Source organism: Mustelus asterias, unplaced genomic scaffold (genome assembly GCF_964213995.1).
Source record: "Mustelus asterias unplaced genomic scaffold, sMusAst1.hap1.1 HAP1_SCAFFOLD_2001, whole genome shotgun sequence".
In the NCBI taxonomy this organism is placed as follows: domain Eukaryota; kingdom Metazoa; phylum Chordata; class Chondrichthyes; order Carcharhiniformes; family Triakidae; genus Mustelus; species Mustelus asterias.
The window spans coordinates 17,128-39,969 of NW_027591946.1; the positions used below are offsets into that span (position 1 = coordinate 17,128).

Sequence of the window (22,842 nt, forward strand, 5' to 3'; positions counted from 1 at the left end):
GAGGTTACAGAGATAGGGAGGGGGTGTAGGGGCTGGAGGGGGTTACAGAGATAGGGAGGGGTGTAGGGGGCTGGAGGAGGTTACAGAGATAGGGAGGGGGGTGTAGGTGTTAGAACATAGAACATAGAAAGCCACAGCACAAACAGGCCCTTCGGCCCACAAGTTGCGCCGATCATATCCCTACCTCTAGGCCTATCTATAGCCCTCAATCCCATTAAATCCCATGTACTCATCCAGAAGTCTCTTAAAAGACCCCAACGAGTTTGCCTCCACCACCACCGAAGTCAGCCGATTCCACTCACCCACCACCCTCTGAGTGAAAAACTTACCCCTGACATCTCCTCTGTACCTACCCCCCAGCACCTTAAACCGGTGTCCTCTCGTAGCAACCATTTCAGCCCTTGGAAATAGCCTCTGAGAGTCTACCCTATCCAGACCTCTCAACATCTTGTAAACCTCTATCAGGTCACCTCTCATCCTTCGTCTCTCCAGGGAGAAGAGACCAAGCTCCCTCAACCTATCCTCATAAGGCATGCCCCCCAATCCAGGCAGCATCCTTGTAAATCTCCTCTGCACCCTTTCAATGGCTTCAACATCTTTCCTGTAATGAGGTGACCAGAACTGCGCGCAGTACTCCAAGTGGGGTCTAACCAGGGTCCTATAAAGCTGCAGCATTATCTCCCGACTCCTAAACTCAATCCCTCGATTAATGAAGGCTAGTACGCCGTACGCCTTCTTGACCGCATCCTCCACCTGCGAGGCCGATTTAAGAGTCCTATGGACCCGGACCCCAAGGTCCTTCTGATCCTCTACACTGCTAAGAATGGTACCCTTCATATTATACTGCTGCTTCATCCCATTGGATTTGCCAAAATGGATCACTACACACTTATCCGGGTTGAAGACCATCTGCCACTTCTCCGCCCAGTCTTGCATTCTATCTATGTCTCGCTGCAGCTTCTGACATCCCTCCCTGTTGGAGGAGGTTACAGAGATAGGGAGGGGGTGTAGGGGCTGGAAGAGGGTACAGCGATAGGGAGGGGTGTAGGGGGCTGGAGGAGGTTACAGAGATAGGGGTGGAGGACTGGAGGAGGCTACAGAGATAGGGAGGGGTGTAGGGGCTGGAGGAGGTTACAGAGATAGGGAGGGGGTGTAGGGGCTGGAGGAGGTTACAGAGATAGGGAGGGGTGTAGGGGCTGGAGGAGGTTACAGAGATAGGGAGGGGGTGTAGGGGCTGGAGGAGGTTACAGAGATAGGGAGGGGGTGTAGGGGGCTGGAGGGGGTTACAGAGATAGGGAGGGGGGTGTAGGGGCTGGAGGAGGTTACAGAGATAGGGAGGGGGTGTAGGGGCTGGAGGAGGTTACAGAGATACGGAGGGGTGAGGGGGCTGGAGGAGGTTACAGAGATAGGGAGGGGTGTAGGGGGCTGGAGGAGGGTACAGAGATAGGGAGGGGGTGTAGGGGCCTGGAGGAGGTTACAGAGATAGGGAGGGGGTGTATGGGGCTGGAGGAGGTTACAGAGATAGGGAGGGGGTGTAGGGGGCTGGAGGAGGTTACAGAGATAGGGGTGTAGGACTGGAGGAGGTTACAGAGATAGGGAGGGGTGTAGGGGCTGGAGGAGGTTACAGAGATAGGGAGGGGCTGTAGGGGCTGGAAGAGGGTACAGCGAAAGGGAGGGGTGTAGGGGGCTGGAGGAGGTTACAGAGATAGGGGTGGAGGACTGGAGGAGGCTACAGAGATAGGGAGGGGTGTAGGGGCTGGAGGAGGTTACAGAGATAGGGAGGGGGTGTAGGGGCTGGAGGAGGTTACAGAGATAGGGAGGGGTGTAGGGGCTGGAGGAGGTTACAGAGATAGGGAGGGGGTGTAGGGGCTGGAGGAGGTTACAGAGATAGGGAGGGGGTGTAGGGGGCTGGAGGGGGTTACAGAGATAGGGAGGGGGGTGTAGGGGCTGGAGGAGGTTACAGAGATAGGGAGGGGGTGTAGGGGCTGGAGGAGGTTACAGAGATACGGAGGGGTGAGGGGGCTGGAGGAGGTTACAGAGATAGGGAGGGGTGTAGGGGGCTGGAGGAGGGTACAGAGATAGGGAGGGGGTGTAGGGGCCTGGAGGAGGTTACAGAGATAGGGAGGGGGTGTATGGGGCTGGAGGAGGTTACAGAGATAGGGAGGGGGTGTAGGGGGCTGGAGGAGGTTACAGAGATAGGGGTGTAGGACTGGAGGAGGTTACAGAGATAGGGAGGGGTGTAGGGGCTGGAGGAGGTTACAGAGATAGGGAGGGGCTGTAGGGGGCTGGAGGAGGTTACAGAGATAGGGAGGGGGTGTAGGGGGCTGGAGAAGGTTACAGAGATAGGGAGGGGGTGTAGGGGCTGGAGGGGGTTACAGAGATAGGGAGGGGTGTAGGGGGCTGGAGGAGGTTACAGAGATAGGGAGGGGGGTGTAGGTGTTGGAGGAGGTTACAGAGATAGGGAGGGGGTGTAGGGGCTGGAAGAGGGTACAGCGATAGGGAGGGGTGTAGGGGGCTGGAGGAGGTTACATAGATAGGGAGGGGGTAAAGGGGGCTGGAGGAGGTTACAGAGATAGGGAGGGGGTGTGGGGGGCTGGAAGAGGGTACAGCGATAGGGAGGGGTGTAGGGGGCTGGAGGAGGTGGCAGAGATAGGGAGGGGGTGTAGGGGCTGGAGGAGGTTACAGAGATAGGGAGGGTGTGTAGGGGCTGGAGGAGGTTACAGGGATAGGGAGGGGGTGTAGGGGCTGGAGGAGGTTACAGGGATAGGGAGGGGGTGTAGGGGGCTGGAGGAGGTTACAGAGATAGGGAGGGGGTGTAGGGGCTGGAGGAGGTTACAGGGATAGGGAGGGAGTGTAGGGGCTGGAGGGAGTTACAGAGATAGGGAGGGGGTGTCGGGGAGGGAGGAGGTTACAGAGATAGGGAGGGGGTGTCGGGGCTGGAGGAGGTTACAGAGATAGGGAGGGGTGTAGGGGCTGGAGGAGGTTACAGAGATAGGGAGGGGTGTAGGGGCTGGAGGAGGTTACAGAGATGTGTAGGGGCTGGAGGAGGTTACAGAGATAGGGAGGGGTGTAGGGGCTGGAGGAGGTTACAGAGATAGGGAGGGGGTGTAGGGGGCTGGAGGGGTTTACAGAGATAGGGAGGGGGTGTAGGGGCTGGAGGAGTTTACAGAGATAGGGAGGGGTGTCGGGGCTGGAGGAGTTTACAGAGATAGGGAGGGGGTGTAGGGGCTGGAGGAGTTTACAGAGATAGGGAGGGGGTGTAGGGGGCTGGAGGAGTTTACAGTGATAGGGAGGGGGTGTAGGGGCTGGAGGAGTTTACAGAGATAGGGAGGGGGTGTAGGGGCTGGAGGAGGTTACAGAGATAGGGAGGGGGTGTAGGGACTGGAGGAGGTTACAGAGATAGGGAGGGGTGTAGGGGCTGGAGGAGTTTACAGAGATAGGGAGGGGGTGTAGGGGCTGGAGGAGTTTACAGAGATAGGGAGGGGGTGTAGGGGCTGGAGGAGGTTACAGAGATAGGGAGGGGGTGTAGGGGCTGGAGGGGGTTACAGAGATAGGGAGGGGGTGTAGGGGCTGGAGGAGGTTACAGAGATAGGGAGGGGGTGTAGGGGCTGGAGGAGGTTACAGAGATAGGGAGGGGGTGTAGGGGGCTGGAGGAGGTTACAGAGATAGGGAGGGGGTGTAGGGGCTGGAGGAGGTTACAGAGATAGGGAGGGGGTGTAGGGGGCTGGAGGAGGTTACAGAGATAGGGAGGGGTGTAGGGGGCTGGAGGAGGTCACAGGGATAGGGAGGGGGTGTAGGGGGCTGGAGGAGGTTACAGAGATAGGGAGGGGGTGTAGGGGCTGGAGGAGGTTACAGAGATAGGGAGGGGGTGTAGGGGGCTGGAGGAGGTTACAGAGATAGGGAGGGGTGTAGGGGCTGGAGGAGGTTACAGAGATAGGGAGGGGTGTAGGGGCTGGAGGAGGTTACAGAGATAGGGAGGGGTGTAGGGGCTGGAGGAGGTTACAGAGATAGGGAGGGGGTGTAGGGGCTGGAGGAGGTTACAGAGGTAGGGAGGGGTGTTGGGGGCTGGAGGAGGTTACAGAGATAGGGAGGGGTGTAGGGGGCTGGAGGAGGTTACAGAGATAGGGAGGGGTGTAGGGGCTGGAGGAGGTTACAGAGATAGGGAGGGGTGTAGGGGCTGGAGGAGGTTACAGAGATAGGGAGGAGGTGTCGGGGGCTGGAGGGGGTTACAGAGATAGGGAGGGGTGTAGGGACTGGAGGAGGTGACAGAGATAGGGAGGGGTGTAGGGGCTGGAGGAGGTTAGAGAGATAGGGAGGGGTGTAGGGGGCTGGAGGAGGTTACAGAGATAGGGAGGGGTGTAGGGGCTGGAGGGGGTTACAGAGATAGGGAGGGGGTGTCAGGGCTGGAGGGGGTTACAGAGATAGGGAGGGGGTGTAGGGGGCTGGCGGAGGTTACAGAGATAGGGAGGGGTGTAGGGGGCTGGAGGAGGTTACAGAGATAGGGAGGGATTGATAGAACTGAGGAATCTGGTGAAGGTTGGAGCTCAGACACTCACAGGACGGGTGGTGTACGGACAGAACTCTGTTTCCGGACGGAAGGAGGAACTCCGATTCTGATGAACTCATCTTCTTTCTTATTTAGTCTTACCCACAGCGGAACTGACGGTCAAAATGCCAGCAAGCATCATGATGACAGACCCGGTGATTCACATTGAAGTCTGTGGAAGGTAACCCCGTGCTGTACCTGTCCTGGGAGTGTTTGATGGGAACAGTGTAGAGGGAGCTTTACTCTGTATCTAACCACGTGCTGTACCTGTCCTGGGAGTGTTTGATGGGGACAGTGTAGAGGGAGCTTTACTCTGTATCTCACCCCGTGCTGTACCTGTCCTGGGAGTGTTTGATGGGGGACAATGTAGAGGGAGCTTTACTCTGTATCTAACCCCGTGCTGTACCTGTCCTGGGAGTGTTTGATGGGGACAGTGTAGAGGGAGCTTTACTCTGTATCTAACCCCGTGCTGTACCTGTCCTGGGAGTGTTTGATGGGGACAGTGCAGAGGGCGCTTTACTCTGTATCTAACCCCGTGCTGTACCTGTCCTGGGAGTGTTTGATGGGGACAGTGTAGAGGGAGCTTTACTCTGTATCTAACCCCGTGCTGTACCTGTCCTGGGAGTGTTTGATGGGGGACAGTGTCGAGGGAGCTTTACTCTGTATCTCACCCCGTGCTGTACCTGTCCTGGGAGTGTTTGATGGGGGACAGTGTAGAGGGAGCTTTACTCTGTATCTAACCCTGTGCTGTACCTGTCCTGGGAGTGTTTGATGGGGACAGTGTAGAGGGAGCTTTACTCTGTATCTAACCCCGTGCTGTACCTGTCCTGGGAGTGTTTGATGGGGGACAGTGTAGAGGGAGCTTTACTCTGTATCTAACCCCGTGCTGTACCTGTCCTGGGAGTGTTTGATGGGGACAGTGTAGAGGGAGCTTTACTCTGCATCTAAGCCCATGCTGTACCTGTCCTGGGAGTGTTTGATGGGGACAGTGTAGAGGGAGCTTTACTCTGTATCTAACCCCGTGCTGTACCTGTCCTGGAATGTTTGATGGGGGACAGTGTAGAGGGAGCTTTACTCTGTATCTAGCCCCGTGCTGTACCTGTCCTGGGAGTGTTTGATGGGGACAGTGTAGAGGGAGCTTTACTCTGTATCTAACCCCGTGCTGTACCTGTCCTGGAATGTTTGATGGGGGACAGTGGAGAGGGAGCTTTACTCTGTATCTAACCCCGTGCTGTCCCTGTCCTGGGAGTGTTTGATGGGGACAGTGTGGAGGGAGCTTTACTCTGTATCTAACCCCGTGCTGTACCTGTCCTGGGAGTGTTTGATGGGGACAGTGTAGAGGGAGCTTTACTCTGTATCTAACCCCGTGCTGTACCTGTCCTGGGAGTGTTTGATGGGGACAGTGTAGAGGGAGCTTTACTCTGTATCTAACCCCGTGCTGTACCTGTGCTGGGAGTGTTTGATGGGGACAGTGTAGAGGGAGCTTTACTCTGTATCTAACCCCGTGCTGTACCTGTCCTGGGAGTGTTTGATGGGGGGACAGTGTAGAGGGAGCTTTACTCTGTATCGAACCCCATGCTGTACCTGTCCTGGGAGTGTTTGATGGGGACAGTGTAGAGGGAGCTTTACTCTGTATCTAACCCCGTGCTGTACCTGTCCTGGGAGTGTTTGATGGGGACAGTGTAGAGGGAGCTTTACTCTGTATCTAACCCTGTGCTGTACCTGTCCTGGGAGTGTTTGATGGGGGACAGTGTAGAGGGAGCTTTACTCTGTATCTAACCCCGTGCTGTACCTGCCCTGGGAGTGTTTGATGGGGACAGTGTGGAGGGAGCTTTACTCTGTATCTAACCCCGTGCTGTACCTGTCCTGGGAGTGTTTGATGGGGACAGTGTAGAGGGAGCTTTACTCTGTATCTAACCCCGTGCTGTACCTGTCCTGGGAGTGTTTGATGGGGGACAGTGTAGAGGGAGCTTTACTCTGTATCTAACCCCGTGCTGTACCTGTCCTGGGAGTGTTTGATGGGGGACAGTGTCGAGGGAGCTTTACTCTGTATCTAACTCCGTGCTGTCCCCGTCCCGGGAGTGTTTGATGGGGACAGTGGAGAGGGAGCTTTACTCTGCATCTAACCCCGTGCTGTCCCTGTCCTGGGAGTGTTTGATGGGGGACAGTGTAGAGGGAGCTTTACTCTGTATCTAACCCCGTGCTGTCCCTGTCCTGGGAGTGTTTGATGGGGGACAGTGTAGAGGGAGCTTTACTCTGTATCTAACCCCGTGCTGTCCCTGTCCCGGGAGTGTTTGATGGGGACAGTGTAGAGGGAGCTTTACTCTGTATCTAACCCCGTGCTGTACCTGTCCTGGGAGTGTTTGATGGGGGACAGTGTAGAGGGAGCTTTACTCTGTATCTAACCCCGTGCTGTACCTGTCCTGGGAGTGTTTGATGGGGGACAGTGTAGAGGGAGCTTTACTCTGTATCTAACCCCGTGCTGTACCTGTCCTGGGAGTATTTAATGGGGACAGTGTAGAGGGAGCTTTAATCTGTATCTAACCCCGTGCTGTACCTGTCCTGGGAGTGTTTGATGGGGGACAGTGTAGAGGGAGCTTTACTCTGTATCGAACCCCGTGCTGTACCTGTCCTGGGAGTGTTTGATGGGGACAGTGTAGAGGGAGCTTTACTCTGCATCTAAGCCCATGCTGTACCTGTCCTGGGAGTGTTTGATGGGGACAGTGTAGAGGGAGCTTTACTCTGTATCTAACCCCGTGCTGTACCTGTCCTGGAATGTTTGATGGGGGACAGTGCAGAGGGAGCTTTACTCTGTATCTAGCCCCGTGCTGTACCTGTCCTGGGAGTGTTTGATGGGGGACAGTGTAGAGGGAGCTTTACTCTGTATCTAACCCCGTGCTGTACCTGTCCTGGGAGTGTTTGATGGGGGACAGTGTAGAGGGAGCTTTACTCTGTATCTAACCCCGTGCTGTACCTGTCCTGGGAGTATTTAATGGGGACAGTGTAGAGGGAGCTTTACTCTGTATCTAACCCCGTGCTGTACCTGTCCTGGGAGTGTTTGATGGGGGACAGTGTAGAGGGAGCTTTACTCTGTATCGAACCCCGTGCTGTACCTGTCCTGGGAGTGTTTGATGGGGACAGTGTAGAGGGAGCTTTACTCTGCATCTAAGCCCATGCTGTACCTGTCCTGGGAGTGTTTGATGGGGACAGTGTAGAGGGAGCTTTACTCTGTATCTAACCCCGTGCTGTACCTGTCCTGGAATGTTTGATGGGGGACAGTGCAGAGGGAGCTTTACTCTGTATCTAGCCCCGTGCTGTACCTGTCCTGGGAGTGTTTGATGGGGACAGTGTGGAGGGAGCTTTACTCTGTATCTAACCCCGTGCTGTACCTGTCCTGGGAGTGTTTGATGGGGACAGTGTAGAGGGAGCTTTACTCTGTATCTAACCCCGTGCTGTACCTGTCCTGGGAGTGTTTGATGGGGACAGTGTAGAGGGAGCTTTACTCTGTATCTAACCCCGTGCTGTACCTGTCCTGGGAGTGTTTGATGGGGACAGTGTAGAGGGAGCTTTACTCTGTATCTAACCCCGTGCTGTACCAGTCCTGGGAGTGTTTGATGGGGGGACAGTGTAGAGGGAGCTTTACTCTGTATCGAACCCCATGCTGTACCTGTCCTGGGAGTGTTTGATGGGGACAGTGTAGAGGGAGCTTTACTCTGTATCTAACCCCGTGCTGTACCTGTCCTGGGAGTGTTTGATGGGGGACAGTGTAGAGGGAGCTTTACTCTGTATCTAACCCTGTGCTGTACCTGTCCTGGGAGTGTTTGATGGGGGACAGTGTAGAGGGAGCTTTACTCTGTATCCAACCCCGTGCTGTACCTGTCCTGGGAGTGTTTGATGGGGACAGTGTGGAGGGAGCTTTACTCTGTATCTAACCCCGTGCTGTACCTGTCCTGGGAGTGTTTGATGGGGACAGTGTAGAGGGAGCTTTACTCTGTATCTAACCCCGTGCTGTACCTGTCCTGGGAGTGTTTGATGGGGGACAGTGTAGAGGGAGCTTTACTCTGTATCTAACCCCGTGCTGTACCTGTCCTGGGAGTGTTTGATGGGGGACAGTGTCGAGGGAGCTTTACTCTGTATCTAACTACGTGCTGTCCCCGTCCCGGGAGTGTTTGATGGGGACAGTGGAGAGGGAGCTTTACTCTGTATCTAACCCCGTGCTGTCCCTGTCCTGGGAGTGTTTGATGGGGGACAGTGTAGAGGGAGCTTTACTCTGTATCTAACCCCGTGCTGTACCTGTCCTGGGAGTGTTTGATGGGGACAGTGTAGAGGGAGCTTTACTCTGTATCTAACCCCGTGCTGTCCCTGTCCCGGGAGTGTTTGATGGGGACAGTGTAGAGGGAGCTTTACTCTGTATCTAACCCCGTGCTGTACCTGTCCTGGGAGTGTTTGATGGGGGACAGTGTAGAGGGAGCTTTACTCTGTATCTAACCCCGTGCTGTACCTGTCCTGGGAGTGTTTGATGGGGGACAGTGTCGAGGGAGCTTTACTCTGTATCTAACTCCGTGCTGTCCCCGTCCCGGGAGTGTTTGATGGGGACAGTGGAGAGGGAGCTTTACTCTGTATCTAACCCCGTGCTGTCCCTGTCCTGGGAGTGTTTGATGGGGGACAGTGTAGAGGGAGCTTTACTCTGTATCTAACCCCGTGCTGTACCTGTCCTGGGAGTGTTTGATGGGGACAGTGTAGAGGGAGCTTTACTCTGTATCTAACCCCGTGCTGTCCCTGTCCCGGGAGTGTTTGATGGGGACAGTGTAGAGGGAGCTTTACTCTGTATCTAACCCCGTGCTGTACCTGTCCTGGGAGTGTTTGATGGGGGACAGTGTAGAGGGAGCTTTACTCTGTATCTAACCCCGTGCTGTACCTGTCCTGGGAGTGTTTGATGGGGGACAGTGTAGAGGGAGCTTTGCTCTGTATCTAACCCCGTGCTGTACCTGTCCTGGGAGTATTTAATGGGGACAGTGTAGAGGGAGCTTTACTCTGTATCTAACCCCGTGCTGTACCTGTCCTGGGAGTGTTTGATGGGGGACAGTGTAGAGGGAGCTTTACTCTGTATCGAACCCCGTGCTGTACCTGCCCTGGGAGTGTTTGATTTGGACAGTGTGGAGGGAGCTTTACTCTGTATCGAACCCCGTGCTGTACCTGTCCTGGGAGTGTTTGATGGGGACAGTGTAGAGGGAGTTTTACTCTGTATCTAACCCCGTGCTGTACCTGTCCTGGGTGTGTTTGATGGGGGACAGTGCAGAGGGAGCTTTACTCTGTATCTAGCCCCGTGCTGTACCTGTCCTGGGAGTGTTTGATGGGGACAGTGTGGAGGGAGCTTTACTCTGTATCTAACCCCGTGCTGTACCTGTCCTGGGAGTGTTTGATGGGGACAGTGTAGAGGGAGCTTTACTCTGTATCTAACCCCGTGCTGTACCTGTCCTGGGAGTGTTTGATGGGGACAGTGTAGAGGGAGCTTTACTCTGTATCTAACCCCGTGCTGTACCTGTCCTGGGAGTGTTTGATGGGGACAGTGTAGAGGGAGCTTTACTCTGTATCTAACCCCGTGCTGTACCTGTCCTGGGAGTGTTTGATGGGGGGACAGTGTAGAGGGAGCTTTACTCTGTATCGAACCCCATGCTGTACCTGTCCTGGGAGTGTTTGATGGGGACAGTGTAGAGGGAGCTTTACTCTGTATCTAACCCCGTGCTGTACCTGTCCTGGGAGTGTTTGATGGGGGACAGTGTAGAGGGAGCTTTACTCTGTATCTAACCCTGTGCTGTACCTGTCCTGGGAGTGTTTGATGGGGGACAGTGTAGAGGGAGCTTTACTCTGTATCCAACCCCGTGCTGTACCTGTCCTGGGAGTGTTTGATGGGGACAGTGTGGAGGGAGCTTTACTCTGTATCTAACCCCGTGCTGTACCTGTCCTGGGAGTGTTTGATGGGGACAGTGTAGAGGGAGCTTTACTCTGTATCTAACCCCGTGCTGTACCTGTCCTGGGAGTGTTTGATGGGGGACAGTGTAGAGGGAGCTTTACTCTGTATCTAACCCCGTGCTGTACCTGTCCTGGGAGTGTTTGATGGGGGACAGTGTCGAGGGAGCTTTACTCTGTATCTAACTCCGTGCTGTCCCCGTCCCGGGAGTGTTTGATGGGGACAGTGGAGAGGGAGCTTTACTCTGTATCTAACCCCGTGCTGTTCCTGTCCTGGGAGTGTTTGATGGGGGACAGTGTAGAGGGAGCTTTACTCTGTATCTAACCCCGTGCTGTACCTGTCCTGGGAGTGTTTGATGGGGACAGTGTAGAGGGAGCTTTACTCTGTATCTAACCCCGTGCTGTACCTGTCCTGGGAGTATTTAATGGGGACACTGTAGAGGGAGCTTTACTCTGTATCTAACCCCGTGCTGTACCTGTCCTGGGAGTGTTTGATGGGGGACAGTGTAGAGGGAGCTTTACTCTGTATCGAACCCCGTGCTGTACCTGCCCTGGGAGTGTTTGATTTGGACAGTGTGGAGGGAGCTTTACTCTGTATCGAACCCCGTGCTGTACCTGTCCTGGGAGTGTTTGATGGGGACAGTGTAGAGGGAGCTTTACTCTGTATCTAACCCCGTGCTGTACCTGTCCTGGGAGTGTTTGATGGGGGACAGTGTAGAGGGAGCTTTACTCTGTATCTAACCCCGTGCTGTACCTGTCCTGGGAGTGTTTGATGGGGGACAGTGTCGAGGGAGCTTTACTCTGTATCTAACTCCGTGCTGTCCCCGTCCCGGGAGTGTTTGATGGGGACAGTGGAGAGGGAGCTTTACTCTGTATCTAACCCCGTGCTGTCCCTGTCCTGGGAGTGTTTGATGGGGGACAGTGTAGAGGGAGCTTTACTCTGTATCTAACCCCGTGCTGTACCTGTCCTGGGAGTGTTTGATGGGGACAGTGTAGAGGGAGCTTTACTCTGTATCTAACCCCGTGCTGTCCCTGTCCCGGGAGTGTTTGATGGGGACAGTGTAGAGGGAGCTTTACTCTGTATCTAACCCCGTGCTGTACCTGTCCTGGGAGTGTTTGATGGGGGACAGTGTAGAGGGAGCTTTACTCTGTATCTAACCCCGTGCTGTACCTGTCCTGGGAGTGTTTGATGGGGGACAGTGTAGAGGGAGCTTTACTCTGTATCTAACCCCGTGCTGTACCTGTCCTGGGAGTATTTAATGGGGACACTGTAGAGGGAGCTTTACTCTGTATCTAACCCCGTGCTGTACCTGTCCTGGGAGTGTTTGATGGGGGACAGTGTAGAGGGAGCTTTACTCTGTATCGAACCCCGTGCTGTACCTGCCCTGGGAGTGTTTGATTTGGACAGTGTGGAGGGAGCTTTACTCTGTATCGAACCCCGTGCTGTACCTGTCCTGGGAGTGTTTGATGGGGACAGTGTAGAGGGAGTTTTACTCTGTATCTAACCCCGTGCTGTACCTGTCCTGGGTGTGTTTGATGGGGACAGTGAAGAGGGAGTTTTACTCTGTATCTAACCCCGTGCTGTCCCTGTCCCGGGAGTGTTTGATGGGGACAGTGTAGAGGGAGCTTTACTCTGTATCTAACCCCGTGCTGTACCTGTCCTGGGAGTGTTTGATGGGGGACAGTGTAGAGGGAGCTTTACTCTGTATCGAACTCCGTGCTGTACCTGCCCTGGGAGTGTTTGATTTGGACAGTGTAGAGGGAGCTTTACTCTGTATCTAACCCCGTGCTGTACCTGTCCTGGGAGTGTTTGATGGGGACAGTGTAGAGGGAGCTTTACTCTGTATCTAACCCCGTGCTGTACCTGTCCTGGGAGTGTTTGATGGGGACAGTGTCGAGGGAGCTTTACTCGGTATCTCACCCCAAGCTGTACCTGTCCTGGGAGTGTTTGATGGGGTAAGAAGTTTAACAACACCAGGTTAAAGTCCAACAGGTTTATTTGGTAGCAAAAGCCACACGTGAAGTGAAGTGTTTGATGGGGACAGTGGAGAGGGAGCTTTACTCTGTATCTAACCCCGTGCTGTACCTGTCCTGGGAGTGTTTGATGGGGACAGTGGAGAGGGAGCTTTACTCTGGATCTAACCCCGTGCTGTACCTGTCCTGGGAGTGTTTGATGGGGGATAGTGTAGAGGGAGCTTTACTCTGTATCTAACCCCGTGCTGTACCTGTCCTGGGAGTGTTTGATGGGGGACAGTGTCGAGGGAGCTTTACTCTGTATCTAACCCCGTGCTGTACCTGTCCTGGGAGTGTTTGATGGGGGACAGTGTAGAGGGAGCTTTACTCTGTATCTAACCCCGTGCTGTACCTGTCCTGGGAGTGTTTGATGGGGGACAGTGTAGAGGGAGCTTTACTCTGTATCTAACCCCGTGCTGTACCTGTCCTGGGAGTGTTTGATGGGGACAGTGTAGAGGGAGCTTTACTCTGTATCTAACCCCGTGCTGTACCTGTCCTGGGAGTGTTTGATGGGGGACTGTGTAGAGGGAGCTTTACTCTGTATCTAACCCCGTGCTGTACCTGTCCTGGGAGTGTTTGATGGGGACAGTGTAGAGGGAGCTTTACTCTGCATCTAAGCCCATGCTGTACCTGTCCTGGGAGTGTTTGATGGGGACAGTGTAGAGGGAGCTTTACTCTGTATCTAACCCCGTGCTGTACCTGTCCTGGAATGTTTGATGGGGGACAGTGTAGAGGGAGCTTTACTCTGTATCTAGCCCCGTGCTGTACCTGTCCTGGGAGTGTTTGATGGGGACAGTGTGGAGGGAGCTTTACTCTGTATCTAACCCCGTGCTGTACCTGTCCTGGGAGTGTTTGATGGGGACAGTGTAGAGGGAGCTTTACTCTGTATCTAACCCCGTGCTGTACCTGTCCTGGGAGTGTTTGATGGGGACAGTGTAGAGGGAGCTTTACTCTGTATCTAACCCCGTGCTGTACCTGTCCTGGGAGTGTTTGATGGGGACAGTGTAGAGGGAGCTTTACTCTGTATCTAACCCCGTGCTGTACCAGTCCTGGGAGTGTTTGATGGGGGGACAGTGTAGAGGGAGCTTTACTCTGTATCGAACCCCATGCTGTACCTGTCCTGGGAGTGTTTGATGGGGACAGTGTAGAGGGAGCTTTACTCTGTATCTAACCCCGTGCTGTACCTGTCCTGGGAGTGTTTGATGGGGGACAGTGTAGAGGGAGCTTTACTCTGTATCTAACCCTGTGCTGTACCTGTCCTGGGAGTGTTTGATGGGGGACAGTGTAGAGGGAGCTTTACTCTGTATCCAACCCCGTGCTGTACCTGTCCTGGGAGTGTTTGATGGGGACAGTGTGGAGGGAGCTTTACTCTGTATCTAACCCCGTGCTGTACCTGTCCTGGGAGTGTTTGATGGGGACAGTGTAGAGGGAGCTTTACTCTGTATCTAACCCCGTGCTGTACCTGTCCTGGGAGTGTTTGATGGGGGACAGTGTAGAGGGAGCTTTACTCTGTATCTAACCCCGTGCTGTACCTGTCCTGGGAGTGTTTGATGGGGGACAGTGTCGAGGGAGCTTTACTCTGTATCTAACTACGTGCTGTCCCCGTCCCGGGAGTGTTTGATGGGGACAGTGGAGAGGGAGCTTTACTCTGTATCTAACCCCGTGCTGTCCCTGTCCTGGGAGTGTTTGATGGGGGACAGTGTAGAGGGAGCTTTACTCTGTATCTAACCCCGTGCTGTACCTGTCCTGGGAGTGTTTGATGGGGACAGTGTAGAGGGAGCTTTACTCTGTATCTAACCCCGTGCTGTCCCTGTCCCGGGAGTGTTTGATGGGGACAGTGTAGAGGGAGCTTTACTCTGTATCTAACCCCGTGCTGTACCTGTCCTGGGAGTGTTTGATGGGGGACAGTGTAGAGGGAGCTTTACTCTGTATCTAACCCCGTGCTGTACCTGTCCTGGGAGTGTTTGATGGGGGACAGTGTCGAGGGAGCTTTACTCTGTATCTAACTCCGTGCTGTCCCCGTCCCGGGAGTGTTTGATGGGGACAGTGGAGAGGGAGCTTTACTCTGTATCTAACCCCGTGCTGTCCCTGTCCTGGGAGTGTTTGATGGGGGACAGTGTAGAGGGAGCTTTACTCTGTATCTAACCCCGTGCTGTACCTGTCCTGGGAGTGTTTGATGGGGACAGTGTAGAGGGAGCTTTACTCTGTATCTAACCCCGTGCTGTCCCTGTCCCGGGAGTGTTTGATGGGGACAGTGTAGAGGGAGCTTTACTCTGTATCTAACCCCGTGCTGTACCTGTCCTGGGAGTGTTTGATGGGGGACAGTGTAGAGGGAGCTTTACTCTGTATCTAACCCCGTGCTGTACCTGTCCTGGGAGTGTTTGATGGGGGACAGTGTAGAGGGAGCTTTACTCTGTATCGAACCCCGTGCTGTACCTGCCCTGGGAGTGTTTGATTTGGACAGTGTGGAGGGAGCTTTACTCTGTATCGAACCCCGTGCTGTACCTGTCCTGGGAGTGTTTGATGGGGACAGTGTAGAGGGAGTTTTACTCTGTATCTAACCCCGTGCTGTACCTGTCCTGGGTGTGTTTGATGGGGGACAGTGCAGAGGGAGCTTTACTCTGTATCTAGCCCCGTGCTGTACCTGTCCTGGGAGTGTTTGATGGGGACAGTGTGGAGGGAGCTTTACTCTGTATCTAACCCCGTGCTGTACCTGTCCTGGGAGTGTTTGATGGGGACAGTGTAGAGGGAGCTTTACTCTGTATCTAACCCCGTGCTGTACCTGTCCTGGGAGTGTTTGATGGGGACAGTGTAGAGGGAGCTTTACTCTGTATCTAACCCCGTGCTGTACCTGTCCTGGGAGTGTTTGATGGGGACAGTGTAGAGGGAGCTTTACTCTGTATCTAACCCCGTGCTGTACCTGTCCTGGGAGTGTTTGATGGGGGGACAGTGTAGAGGGAGCTTTACTCTGTATCGAACCCCATGCTGTACCTGTCCTGGGAGTGTTTGATGGGGACAGTGTAGAGGGAGCTTTACTCTGTATCTAACCCCGTGCTGTACCTGTCCTGGGAGTGTTTGATGGGGGACAGTGTAGAGGGAGCTTTACTCTGTATCTAACCCTGTGCTGTACCTGTCCTGGGAGTGTTTGATGGGGGACAGTGTAGAGGGAGCTTTACTCTGTATCCAACCCCGTGCTGTACCTGTCCTGGGAGTGTTTGATGGGGACAGTGTGGAGGGAGCTTTACTCTGTATCTAACCCCGTGCTGTACCTGTCCTGGGAGTGTTTGATGGGGACAGTGTAGAGGGAGCTTTACTCTGTATCTAACCCCGTGCTGTACCTGTCCTGGGAGTGTTTGATGGGGGACAGTGTAGAGGGAGCTTTACTCTGTATCTAACCCCGTGCTGTACCTGTCCTGGGAGTGTTTGATGGGGGACAGTGTCGAGGGAGCTTTACTCTGTATCTAACTCCGTGCTGTCCCCGTCCCGGGAGTGTTTGATGGGGACAGTGGAGAGGGAGCTTTACTCTGTATCTAACCCCGTGCTGTTCCTGTCCTGGGAGTGTTTGATGGGGGACAGTGTAGAGGGAGCTTTACTCTGTATCTAACCCCGTGCTGTACCTGTCCTGGGAGTGTTTGATGGGGACAGTGTAGAGGGAGCTTTACTCTGTATCTAACCCCGTGCTGTCCCTGTCCCGGGAGTGTTTGATGGGGACAGTGTAGAGGGAGCTTTACTCTGTATCTAACCCCGTGCTGTACCTGTCCTGGGAGTGTTTGATGGGGGACAGTGTAGAGGGAGCTTTACTCTGTATCTAACCCCGTGCTGTACCTGTCCTGGGAGTGTTTGATGGGGGACAGTGTCGAGGGAGCTTTACTCTGTATCTAACTCCGTGCTGTCCCCGTCCCGGGAGTGTTTGATGGGGACAGTGGAGAGGGAGCTTTACTCTGTATCTAACCCCGTGCTGTCCCTGTCCTGGGAGTGTTTGATGGGGGACAGTGTAGAGGGAGCTTTACTCTGTATCTAACCCCGTGCTGTACCTGTCCTGGGAGTGTTTGATGGGGACAGTGTAGAGGGAGCTTTACTCTGTATCTAACCCCGTGCTGTCCCTGTCCCGGGAGTGTTTGATGGGGACAGTGTAGAGGGAGCTTTACTCTGTATCTAACCCCGTGCTGTACCTGTCCTGGGAGTGTTTGATGGGGGACAGTGTAGAGGGAGCTTTACTCTGTATCTAACCCCGTGCTGTACCTGTCCTGGGAGTGTTTGATGGGGGACAGTGTAGAGGGAGCTTTACTCTGTATCTAACCCCGTGCTGTACCTGTCCTGGGAGTATTTAATGGGGACACTGTAGAGGGAGCTTTACTCTGTATCTAACCCCGTGCTGTACCTGTCCTGGGAGTGTTTGATGGGGGACAGTGTAGAGGGAGCTTTACTCTGTATCGAACCCCGTGCTGTACCTGCCCTGGGAGTGTTTGATTTGGACAGTGTGGAGGGAGCTTTACTCTGTATCGAACCCCGTGCTGTACCTGTCCTGGGAGTGTTTGATGGGGACAGTGTAGAGGGAGTTTTACTCTGTATCTAACCCCGTGCTGTACCTGTCCTGGGTGTGTTTGATGGGGACAGTGAAGAGGGAGTTTTACTCTGTATCTAACCCCGTGCTGTCCCTGTCCCGGGAGTGTTTGATGGGGACAGTGTAGAGGGAGCTTTACTCTGTATCTAACCCCGTGCTGTACCTGTCCTGGGAGTGTTTGATGGGGGACAGTGTAGAGGGAGCTTTACTCTGTATCGAACTCCGTGCTGTACCTGCCCTGGGAGTGTTTGATTTGGACAGTGTAGAGGGAGCTTTACTCTGTATCTAACCCCGTGCTGTACCTGTCCTGGGAGTGTTTGATGGGGACAGTGTAGAGGGAGCTTTACTCTGTATCTAACCCCGTGCTGTACCTGTCCTGGGAGTGTTTGATGGGGACAGTGTCGAGGGAGCTTTACTCGGTATCTCACCCCAAGCTGTACCTGTCCTGGGAGTGTTTGATGGGGTAAGAAGTTTAACAACACCAGGTTAAAGTCCAACAGGTTTATTTGGTAGCAAAAGCCACACGTGAAGTGAAGTGTTTGATGGGGACAGTGGAGAGGGAGCTTTACTCTGTATCTAACCCCGTGCTGTACCTGTCCTGGGAGTGTTTGATGGGGACAGTGGAGAGGGAGCTTTACTCTGGATCTAACCCCGTGCTGTACCTGTCCTGGGAGTGTTTGATGGGGGATAGTGTAGAGGGAGCTTTACTCTGTATCTAACCCCGTGCTGTACCTGTCCTGGGAGTGTTTGATGGGGGACAGTGTCGAGGGAGCTTTACTCTGTATCTAACCCCGTGCTGTACCTGTCCTGGGAGTGTTTGATGGGGGACAGTGTAGAGGGAGCTTTACTCTGTATCTAACCCCGTGCTGTACCTGTCCTGGGAGTGTTTGATGGGGGACAGTGTAGAGGGAGCTTTACTCTGTATCTAACCCCGTGCTGTACCTGTCCTGGGAGTGTTTGATGGGGACAGTGTAGAGGGAGCTTTACTCTGTATCTAACCCCGTGCTGTACCTGTCCTGGGAGTGTTTGATGGGGGACTGTGTAGAGGGAGCTTTACTCTGTATCTAACCCCGTGCTGTACCTGTCCTGGGAGTGTTTGATGGGGACAGTGTAGAGGGAGCTTTACTCTGCATCTAAGCCCATGCTGTACCTGTCCTGGGAGTGTTTGATGGGGACAGTGTAGAGGGAGCTTTACTCTGTATCTAACCCCGTGCTGTACCTGTCCTGGAATGTTTGATGGGGGACAGTGTAGAGGGAGCTTTACTCTGTATCTAGCCCCGTGCTGTACCTGTCCTGGAAGTGTTTGATGGGGACAGTGTGGAGGGAGCTTTACTCTGTATCTAACCCCGTGCTGTACCTGTCCTGGGAGTGTTTGATGGGGACAGTGTAGAGGGAGCTTGACTCTGTATCTAACCCCGTGCTGTACCTGTCCTGGGAGTGTTTGATGGGGACAGTGTCGAGGGAGCTTTACTCTGTATCTAACCCCGTGCTGTACCTGTCCTGGGAGTGTTTGATGGGGACAGTGTAGAGGGAGCTTTACTCTGTATCTAACCCTGTGCTGTACCTGTCCTGGGAGTGTTTGATGGGGACAGTGTAGAGGGAGCTTTACTCTGTATCTAACCCCGTGCTGTCCCTGTCCCGGGAGTGTTTGATGGGGACAGTGTAGAGGGAGCTTTACTCTGTATCTAACCCCGTGCTGTACCTGTCCTGGGAGTGTTTGATGGGGGACAGTGTAGAGGGAGCTTTACTCTGTATCTAACCCCGTGCTGTACCTGTCCTGGGAGTGTTTGATGGGGGACAGTGTAGAGGGAGCTTTACTCTGTATCTAACCCCGTGCTGTACCTGTCCTGGGAGTATTTAATGGGGTAAGAAGTTTAACAACACCAGGTTAAAGTCCAACAGGTTTATTTGGTAGCAAAAGCCACACAAGCTTTCGAGGCTCTGAGCCCCTTCTTCAGGTGAGTGGGAATTCTGTTCACAAACAGAACTTATAAGACACAGACTCAATTTACATGAATAATGGTTGGAATGCGAATACTTACAACTAATCCAGTCTTTAAGAAACAAAACAATGGGAGTGGAGAGAGCATCAAGACAGGCTAAAAAGATGTGTATTGTCTCCAGACAAGACAGCCAGTGAAACTCATGGCGCTAGACTCATTGATCAACAGTTCCAACGCGCCACAGCGAAAAACCGCACCGACCTCCTCAGAAGACAAACACGGGACACAGTGGACAGAGTACCCTTCGTTGTCCAGTACTTCCCCGGAGCGGAGAAGCTACGGCATCTCCTCCGGAGCCTTCAACATGTCATTGATGAAGACGAACATCTCGCCAAGGCCATCCCCACACCCCCACTTCTTGCCTTCAAACAACCGCACAACCTCAAACAGACCATTGTCCGCAGCAAACTACCCAGCCTTCAGGAGAACAGTGACCAAGACACCACACAACCCTGCCACAGCAACCTCTGCAAGACGTGCCGGATCATCGACACAGATGCCATCATCTCACGTGAGAACACCATCCACCAGGTACACGGTACATACTCTTGCAACTCGGCCAACGTTGTCTACCTGATACGCTGCAAGAAAGGATGTCCCGAGGCATGGTACATTGGGGAAACTATGCAGACGCTGCGACAACGGATGAATGAACACCGCTCGACAATCACCAGGCAAGACTGTTCTCTTCCTGTTGGGGAGCACTTCAGCGGTCACGGGCATTCGGCCTCTGATATTCGGGTAAGCGTTCTCCAAGGCGGCCTTCGCGACACACGACAGCGCAGAGTCGCGGAGCAGAAACTGATAGCCAGGTTCCGCACACACAAGGACGGCCTCAACCGGGATATTGGGTTTATGTCACACTATTTCACATAAATATTTCTGCTTTTTTCCTCCTGAGTCTTTGTCATGCGATCCTAGAATCAGAATTTATGTCACACTATTTGTAACTCCCACAGTTGCGTGGACCTGCAGAGTTTCACTGGCTGTCTTGTCTGGAGACAATACACATCTTTTTAGCCTGTCTTGATGCTCTCTCCACTCCCATTGTTTTGTTTCTTAAAGACTGGATTAGTTGTAAGTATTCGCATTCCAACCATTATTCATGTAAATTGAGTCTGTGTCTTATAAGTTCTGTTTGTGAACAGAATTCCCACTCACCTGAAGAAGGGGCTCAGAGCCTCGAAAGCTTGTGTGGCTTTTGCTACCAAATAAACCTGTTGGACTTTAACCTGGTGTTGTTAAACTTCTTACTGTGTTTACCCCAGTCCAACGCCGGCATCTCCACATCAGTATTTAATGGGGACAGTGTAGAGGGAGCTTTACTCTGTATCTAACCCCGTGCTGTACCTGTCCTGGGAGTATTTGATGGGGACAGTGTGGAGGGAGCTTTACTCTGTATCGAACCCCGTGCTGTACCTGTCCTGGGAGTGTTTGATGGGGACAGTGTAGAGGGAGTTTTACTCTGTATCTAACACCGTGCTGTACCTGTCCTGGGTGTGTTTGATGGGGACAGTGTAGAGGGAGTTTTACTCTGTATCTAACCCCGTGCTGTCCCTGTCCTGGGAGTGTTTGATGAGGACAGTGTAGAGGGAGCTTTACTCTGTATCTAACCCCGTGCTGTCCCTGTCCCGGGAGTGTTTGATGGGGACAGTGTAGAGGGAGCTTTACTCTGTATCTAACCCCGTGCTGTACCTGTCCTGGGAGTGTTTGATGGGGGACAGTGGAGAGGGAGCTTTACTCTGTATCGAACCCCGTGCTGTACCTGCCCTGGGAGTGTTTGATTTGGACAGTGTAGAGGGAGCTTTACTCTGTATCTAACCCCGTGCTGTACCTGTCCTGGGAGTGTTTGATGGGGACAGTGGAGAGGGAGCTTTACTCTGTATCTAACCCCGTGCTGTACCTGTCCTGGGAGTGTTTGATGGGGACAGTGTAGAGGGAGCTTTACTCGGTATCTAACCCCAAGCTGTACCTGTCCTGGGAGTGTTTGATGGGGACAGTGGAGAGGGAGCTTTACTCTGTATCTAACCCCGTGCTGTACCTGTCCTGGGAGTGTTTGATGGGGACAGTGTAGAGGGAGCTTTACTCTGTATCTAACCCCGTGCTGTACCTGTCCTGGGAGTATTTAATGGGGTAAGAAGTTTAACAACACCAGGTTAAAGTCCAACAGGTTTATTTGGTAGCAAAAGCCTCACAAGCTTTCGAGGCTCTGAGCCCCTTCTTCAGGTGAGTGGGAATTCTGTTCACAAACAGAACTTATAAGACACAGACTCAATTTACATGAATAATGGTTGGAATGCGAATACTTACAACTAATCCAGTCTTTAAGAAACAAAACAATGGGAGTGGAGAGAGCATCAAGACAGGCTAAAAAGATGTGTATTGTCTCCAGACAAGACAGCCAGTGAAACTCATGGCGCTAGACTCATTGATCAACAGTTCCAACGCGCCACAGCGAAAAACCGCACCGACCTCCTCAGAAGACAAACACGGGACACAGTGGACAGAGTACCCTTCGTTGTCCAGTACTTCCCCGGAGCGGAGAAGCTACGGCATCTCCTCCGGAGCCTTCAACATGTCATTGATGAAGACGAACATCTCGCCAAGGCCATCCCCACACCCCCACTTCTTGCCTTCAAACAACCGCACAACCTCAAACAGACCATTGTCCGCAGCAAACTACCCAGCCTTCAGGAGAACAGTGACCAAGACACCACACAACCCTGCCACAGCAACCTCTGCAAGACGTGCCGGATCATCGACACAGATGCCATCATCTCACGTGAGAACACCATCCACCAGGTACACGGTACATACTCTTGCAACTCGGCCAACGTTGTCTACCTGATACGCTGCAAGAAAGGATGTCCCGAGGCATGGTACATTGGGGAAACTATGCAGACGCTGCGACAACGGATGAATGAACACCGCTCGACAATCACCAGGCAAGACTGTTCTCTTCCTGTTGGGGAGCACTTCAGCGGTCACGGGCATTCGGCCTCTGATATTCGGGTAAGCGTTCTCCAAGGCGGCCTTCGCGACACACGACAGCGCAGAGTCGCGGAGCAGAAACTGATAGCCAGGTTCCGCACACACAAGGACGGCCTCAACCGGGATATTGGGTTTATGTCACACTATTTCACATAAATATTTCTGCTTTTTTCCTCCTGAGTCTTTGTCATGCGATCCTAGAATCAGAATTTATGTCACACTATTTGTAACTCCCACAGTTGCGTGGACCTGCAGAGTTTCACTGGCTGTCTTGTCTGGAGACAATACACATCTTTTTAGCCTGTCTTGATGCTCTCTCCACTCCCATTGTTTTGTTTCTTAAAGACTGGATTAGTTGTAAGTATTCGCATTCCAACCATTATTCATGTAAATTGAGTCTGTGTCTTATAAGTTCTGTTTGTGAACAGAATTCCCACTCACCTGAAGAAGGGGCTCAGAGCCTCGAAAGCTTGTGTGGCTTTTGCTACCAAATAAACCTGTTGGACTTTAACCTGGTGTTGTTAAACTTCTTACTGTGTTTACCCCAGTCCAACGCCGGCATCTCCACATCAGTATTTAATGGGGACAGTGTAGAGGGAGCTTTACTCTGTATCTAACCCCGTGCTGTACCTGTCCTGGGAGTATTTGATGGGGACAGTGTGGAGGGAGCTTTACTCTGTATCGAACCCCGTGCTGTACCTGTCCTGGGAGTGTTTGATGGGGACAGTGTAGAGGGAGTTTTACTCTGTATCTAA

At 53.3% G+C, this 22,842-nt stretch overlaps 1 protein-coding gene across 1 annotated transcript in view; it reads left to right on the forward strand.

Moving 5' to 3' along the window:
• The window catches only part of LOC144489083 (alpha-2-macroglobulin-like), a 66,446-nt gene that overhangs the window by 15,927 nt on the left and 27,677 nt on the right, over positions 1-22,842 (forward strand). The window contains exon 7 of the mRNA XM_078207037.1: positions 4,643-4,727. Within this exon, the coding sequence (XP_078063163.1) occupies positions 4,643-4,727 (85 nt within the window). The remainder of the gene's footprint in view (positions 1-4,642; positions 4,728-22,842) is intronic.